At 44.7% G+C, this 7,470-nt stretch overlaps 1 protein-coding gene across 1 annotated transcript; it reads right to left on the bottom strand.

The window, feature by feature from the left end:
• Window positions 1–5,714: 5,714 nt before the first annotated feature.
• Window positions 5,715–7,464, bottom strand: LOC123117063 (mitochondrial import inner membrane translocase subunit TIM14-3). The gene is made up of 3 exons (XM_044537911.1): window positions 7,238–7,464; window positions 6,342–6,520; window positions 5,715–6,203 (listed from the first exon to the last, which is right to left on the bottom strand). Exons 1-3 carry the CDS (start codon window positions 7,238–7,240, stop codon window positions 6,050–6,052), a joined length of 336 nt encoding a protein of 111 aa, XP_044393846.1. The 5' UTR covers window positions 7,241–7,464; the 3' UTR covers window positions 5,715–6,049.
• Window positions 7,465–7,470: the final 6 nt, after the last annotated feature.

The following is a 7,470-nucleotide window of genomic DNA, read 5'->3' as shown; positions in this document are numbered from 1 at the left end:
GCTCCAGCCAGTGTAACAATGTGAGACTAACGTGATAACCAACTATACCAGCCAGACAAGTTGTGATTTTTGGTCGGAAAAAAAAAGTGTAACAATGTGATTAAGTAATCCACAAGAGGTGCCACATTGACGTTTTTGGCACTGAAAGATAACAAAGTATGATAATGTCACTTGCTTGTAAAAACCATATGTAAGATTCTTGTAGCCAACTTACATATTGTGGATATTTTTCTGTTGTATATGATATCATTTTAATTAACACTCACAAATTGTAAAGCTTATATTTAAGCAATCGATCAACAAATATATATTTTTGACAAAATGTAGCAATGCTATCTTTCTCATTCATTAAGAGAGAATCATCGGAGCCGGAAAATTACAAGAAAATACTATGAAGAGATGGAAAAAAAATCCCATCGTGACCAAACAACATGAGAATTGCAAGGAAATACAAGAAAGAGATCAAACAAATCACACCGAGAGCAACAAAGGAGCTATACGGATGGAAAGACTATCACAAATCTCGCCGGTGCAACCAACGCAAGGGAAGATTTCAACTTTCATCTTCACTGACCAAGTAAGGCGAGAACGCTTTGAGCTTGACGTCCGGTTGTCCCCGGCAATACTCCTCAAAAGAGGGGGAAGGAGTGTCGAAAGGGAATATGCGGCGATGTAAGGTGATTCACAGACTCACTAATCCGGCAGATGAGACCATTATACTCTTCCAGAAAACTGGTCAAATGGCAAGACAAACAAACACACCTCAGCATGGATCTACGTCAGAAGTAAGAAGAACTAAGACCAGCCACCAACCTGCAGCCTCGGTTAAAAAAAAACAACACCTGCAGCCACGGACCTCAAACCGGCCAACCGCAGGAAGGAACATTATAGACATCAGTTTGTCTATATCATGCTTGCCCGTAGGTTGTACTACCTCCATCGTGTTTATTAGTCCCCCTCATATTTTGGATCAAAATTGACCATAGATTCAACTAGCAAAATATTATGTATATATACTCTCCTAGATTCATATTACTTGTCGCTAGATAGTACAAAGTTGATACAACTTTATACTAAACCAGCGACCGGTAATATGAATCAAGTAACAAAAGGTTTATCATTGGAAACTTATTTCAAATACTAATCTATCAACATAATTTTTAAATCTAAGGTCAAAGTTTAGCACAAAATACAAAAAAAAAACTCATAAATCTGGACGGAGGCAGTAAAACACAGCGCCATGTCCAACGGTGCAGTTGGTCAGTAGCAAAACAAAATCCGGTTTGACTTCCGTGGCCATGCATGAAGACAACGTCCACATGACCGTGACCATTGGCACGCGATTCGTTTCTCGGAAGGCGCGGCTAACCAACCGAAACTTGGAAGCTTTTGGAACCTCGACCGTTTCGGCGTTTCCCATGGACATGCACATCACCGTGCACCAGTAAAAACACCTGCACTGCACCAACAACAACAGCAAAGAATAATTCTCCCTCCCTCTGATCTTTCATCATTCACTTTTCCATGCATTGCCCCACGTCATCCTTCTGGACCTTCCGAGGGAGAGAATAAAGAAAAACGGCGCCTTTGAACGGCTCTTGTCCTCAAGTCAAGACGCGACGTCGGATCGATGCTCCACATCTCAACACAGAAAACAGGAACTGGCACAGGACAAAATGGTCGTGTATACCTGTGGCGAGTTTTTTTTACTGGGGTGCCGCAGATCGGTCACACGATGATGCATGTTTGTACAGGCAAAGTCAGTGGGTATGTTCATTTTTTATGCTTGAGATGACTGAATAATAACTAGCTAGTGTGAATTGTAACTGGAAGCAGCATATTGGCGCTTCGTTTTTCCTAACATGAGCGACACGTTTCACCCTTTTTAGGTTAACCAGGGACCAAGGCAAGTGACTGGTAGGGTTATTGACAGGATCTGTCGGCCGTGAGCCCGTGACAGTTTATCAAGCGGAGGAGTCGTTCCAAGATTGCCCAGCTTGGCTGTTAAAAAACAGCTGATTAGCTTAATCGGTCCGTGCTAATCCATAGTTAACGTGTTGCAATTCGATTGCACTTGGGGAAAATGGGAACCAAGACTAGGTAAGATGCATCTCTTTTGTTTCTACCACGTAGCACTGACAAAAGACAAGTGTGAGCTATTTTCTGGGGTGTGAGATCGAGGCTCTGGAATTGCCATGCTAGATTTCATACTGAAACTCAAACAGACAAAAAACCTGTGATCATCCAAGGAGAAAAGTTTTTTTTAAGCACGTTGGTTATTATATTAGCCTGGGCCTGGCCGCAGATGTTTGGTGAGCTCTGAAATGTATCTCTTCTTTCTTCAGAGATTCAGATTGATGGACCTACAGAAAGCTATATATATATATGAAAATTATATCCCAGCCTATTACTCCCTCCGTCCGGAAATACTTGTCATCAATCAAAATGAATAAAAAGAGATGTATATAGATGTATTTTAGTTCTAGACACATCCTTTTTTGTCCATTCTGATGACAAGTATTTTCGGACGGAGGGAGTACTATTCAGACGACTGCCGTGTAGCAAAATCACAAATGTATTAGATATATCTGGTTACTATTTCTGACGTGGATTCAGATCTTTAAAAAAAATATTCTGATGCCTTGTGGAATTCTTTGTCACCTATCTTGTCAAAAAGATGGGCATATCATCTCCCCTCTGAACCATACGTATACATCAGTGGAAGTCGAGTTGCTCACTTCTTTCGGTACAGCAGTTTTCAGTATTCTGTCCTGAAACAGTACATTAGGAAATTCTGTCCAGCCAACTTATAGGAAAAATGAAGCAAAGATCAGGGCCAATGAATTCAACATCAACAGACGAAAATGTACTTTTGCACCCATTAATTCATCGAAGACTGTACTAGTTCTTAGCAACATTGTTTCAGAGATTAGAGGCACTCACAAATGCCGCATAGTAAATTTCCTGATAGTGTCAAATGTGGCAACAGGCCTGCATCTGATGACCCCTGACTCACCACAACTGATATGACATCGAGTGGTTGAGTGCATTATGGTTGTCCCCTCTTGCTTCCAACCAAAATCCTACTATCAGGTCAGAAAACGAACTGCTGCAAAATTATAGCAGCAGCATAAGAATAGTGTGATACAGTATATATATGTAACTAACAATTGTACCTGGTCCTGGACAGAAGGAGTAGCCGGGAAGCCAGCTCAAATTCGATATGATCGAAAGGGTCAAGCATCCACAATTCGTTCCAAGTTCCCGACCATCGCCATTCGATGTCCAGCGACAGAATTGTTCCTTTCAGGTTGGCCGGCAGTATCCTTCCATGAGCCAAGAGGATGGGAGATAGCTATTGTGACTGTGTTCAGGTCTGCTCAAGCTACATAAATCCTCGTCACTATCAGTCGTGTTATGCATGCATGTTGTGTTCCTTGTTTCTTGCGATTTCTTCGCCGCCATCGATCCCCAAGTGGAGTGGGAGGAACTAGGCTGGAAGCAAAGAGACCCAAGATGAGGGGCCCCATTTTTTTTGAAGTTCTCCTGCTCGTCCCACGGACAAGATGATGGCCAAGTACTGAGGACTCAGGAGGAGCACGTGCAGATGACCACCCAATAGTTCTACTTTGGACTAGACAAATGGCAAAGGGTTGAATATTTTGTACTACTATGAGACCTTTGTGTTGTCAAATTTGGACCCCTGGCAGAAGATTATACTCCCTCCGTCTCAAAATAAGTGTCTTAACTTTGTACATATTTTGGGACAGAGGAAGTATTTAATATAGTGATTTCTATGTCACCGCCTGGGATGGATACTGCGATTCAGTCCTGTGATGAAACCTTAACATCAAAATGATAGACCTTGAATCGGAGTAGGCTAGTAGATCCGGTAAACCTACCTTCTCCTGGTGTGGATGAGCTCGATCCAGCGCCGGCCATGGTGATGTGGTGACGGCGGCGATGTGGCCAGAGAGATGGCGGCGGTGGTGTGCTTCCCGTGAGCACCGCGCTTACCCTAGATCGATAGGGAGTGTTCGGTGGGGTTTGTGGCAGCGTTCAACCTCGTGAGTCGTGCCCCGGCCCCCACCTCTGTTATATAGCGCGGGTCATAGGGGCCCACCAACCATGGTTTGGTTGGGCGCCCCCGCTCAGGGCGCGAGTCAGGGGCCCGTTCGACCCGTTGGATTCGAACGAGATAGAGATCAACCTAACACAAAAATTGTCTTTGGAGAGATCTATGATCTCCTCAAGAAAATCGACCCCGCGAGTCACATGATCTGGTCATCAACTTGAAGTAATGGTTAATTACTTAAGCCGGCTGCATCTTAAACACATGCTGATTTAGTCCGAGGATAATATCAAGGCAGTGATTCAGGGTTCTTTCATCACAGAAAGAATTAAGGTAACAGTGCTAATGTGCTACCTTAGGATTTCGAACTGCCTTGATGCATTTGCCTGAACAGATCGACGAGCTGCGTTGCTCATCATCTTCGTCAGATATTATTACAAAGTTACACTGAACTTTATCAATGACAGGTTGAATGTTCCACGAACTTCAAACATTACCAGTTTACCACAATGGTTTGCGGTCTTTCTAGGTTCTTGATGAGCATGCTCTTAATGAAGAGTTGAGCAGAGTTAATGCAATCTGCATTGTATGAAGAATGACTGCTACTACATGCTGATGACTCATACACTAGATTTTGACACTGCAACAATGTCAATTATGGATTGGTCTGGACCATTTCTGCAGTCATCGACTAACTGATCAACAAAAATAGTTGGGATACTGTTCAATAGCTTCCATTTGAACATTCTTCATTTTCTAGAACAGCATAATAAATACATCTGCGTGCCCAAGAAAATGAGTATTGGACGGTATGAGTTGCTTGAACTGAATTGTTCTTTAAAGTTTCTGACTTCCTGCCTTCAGCATCAGTTATTTTTCACCGGGCTGATGGCAAGAGTTGAATTTTTGGGCATAAACTTGCTGTCGTCAATTTGCGCAAACAGGATTTCAGACAAAAAGGCAATGAATTCTTCAGCGTGCCCAAAAAGGTAAACGAGTAGATGATATGAATTGCATGAAATCGTTCTCTGAATTTTTCACAGAAGTTATTTCTGCCAGGCTGATGACAAGAGTTCTTTTTGGAACAAAACATCTGTGTTTTCGATTTGCATGAACAGGGGCTGATAGATTAAATGAAGTATAAGTTAGTTTGACATGCTGTAGTGAAACAGCGCATATTTAACTGTTACAAGTCGCGCTGTGGATATATTTGACAAACAGTTGTCATTTTGGTAAGATATAGCCTGAACTCCGCCTAGAAAAAAGGATATAGCCTGAACTGGAACGGGAAGTCTAGTGAGGCTTACAATATATATGCTTCTTTTTACAGAACACTGCAAATCTCCAATGAAGCTTTCAACTGGAGCTTAAATGTTTGATGTGGATTGTGCAGCAAAGAGATTCAGTGCAGACTTGTCGACAAAGAATGTCCACTGCTCCTCTCCATGCTATGCATTTATTGGTAGCTTTGACACTGCAACAATATAAATCATCACTGTGTGCTGAATTGGACATTTTGGGGGAGCTTTATGGCCCTTTATATGAATTAATAGGAGCTTCCCAAGAAGAAACAGAAGGCCGAAGAATTGTTACAATAGAGATAAGATCAACCTGATGTATGACACATCTTCTGACAATTCGATCGTGAACAGTTTATGTTCTTATCAACGATGACATTAAACAATGGAAACAATGAGAAACAAACTGATAGCACACACGCATATCAGTAAGCAATAAGCCCCAAATGTACAATCTTTCGAGCAAGACAGCCCAATGGTCACAACAGAAGGTTAGCATAATAACTGAAGCCTCTGGGTAAACTTACATCAGCCACATAATTAAGTCACTCGGTTTCCATAACGTGTACCTTTGTTCAGATGCACGGTGTCAGCACAACAATGTTAATGATGCCAATGGAAAGCAAATCACTACCTCATCATGATCAATCCAAAATAACTTCCATCTCGTATACACTGGCTAAAAAATGGAGCCGGATTTCCCCTTCCCCATGAGCATGTCCTTGGCCTCGTTTATCTTGGAAGCAATGTAATGGCTGCCACCACCATCAGGGTGGTTGGCTACCATTACCCTCTTGTGGGCCTCCTTTATCTTGTCCAGTGCAGCACGTTCTCTGAAGAAACGACAGTTTCATATTTTCAGCATCTCAATGTAACTCAAAAAACAACTGTACATCATTTCAGTCGCACAGGATTTCAGCGACATTATCAATATACAGGTTAACAAGGACATGATGAAGAAGAAACATCACCTTACGCCAAGGATCAGTGCGGCTTCTCTTCTGCTCATCTCCCTCTCAAATCCGCCAGGATAGAATTTACGCACACGTGGCATCGCCGCCCGGATTCGAAAGGCCTGCCATGCCTGAATCATGAATCTGCTTCCCATCGCAGCAGCAGCTACCGACAGCCCAGCTACCAGCGGCGTGGCCTGTGGTACCAGAGAATGTTCCAGCACACTGATTAGACCGATCGATGACAGAGCTAAAATTCAGAATCATACTCTCAACATGACATGGCTAAGTTTCTGAATTATGTGCAGGTTCAGTTATGCATTCAACATATATACACACAATAATAAAGGAGAAATTCATCTTCATATAACTGCAAATTGTACCCAACCAAATGATTCAGTTCAACCACAGGTTCCTAAATCCATGTCAGGTACACGAACCCAGCCAGGCAGACTGCTATCGTTGTCTGGCACTGTTCGTCTGGACCAGCGCGGCTAAGGGGGGTCACGGCTGCTGCAGTGAGCGACTGCTGCCGCCTCTCCGGACCAGCGGACCACGCTGGCCGCCGGGACCCTGGGATGGCCCGATTCAACCAACCCGCTAGCACTGGGCACGCTAGCAGCCCCGCCAGTAGCGACCCGGTCGCCGTCGTCGACGGCGGAACAGGAGACCCGATCCCGAATTGGGCAGGACGTTTACCAGATACTGTCGCTGTTCCGCCGTAACTCTCAAACAGCCGGCGGACCCGACCCGGGAGGGACCTCGCCTTGGATTGTACTCGACCGCTAGCTGCTGCCTCTATCCCTCTATCTATCTACCGGAGCCGCGGGGCACGGCAGGAGGAACTACAGCGACGCCGGATCTTCGGTAGAACGACGCGAGAACGAAGGGCCGGGGTGGGGAGGAGGGCGTACCATGGCGCGACGGCGGCGAGCGAGCGAGTGAGCGAGGCGGCCGGAGCAGTCCCGTCGGCGAGCTCGCCCGATTCTGCGGAACCGAGGGGGAGGAGGCTGCGGGCGCGCGAGGTTTGGGTGCCTCTGTGGGCGGGGGTGGTTGCGGATTAAGGCGAGCGAGGCGGCGCTCTTCTTGTGCAGCAAGAAAGAATCGAGTGGAAAAAGGAGGAGGGGTCGGTTTCCTTCTCTTTTTT

This window comes from Triticum aestivum, chromosome 5B (genome assembly GCF_018294505.1).
Source record: "Triticum aestivum cultivar Chinese Spring chromosome 5B, IWGSC CS RefSeq v2.1, whole genome shotgun sequence".
Classification (NCBI taxonomy): Eukaryota; Viridiplantae; Streptophyta; class Magnoliopsida; order Poales; family Poaceae; genus Triticum; species Triticum aestivum.
This window is presented reverse-complemented; position numbering and strand designations above follow the sequence as displayed.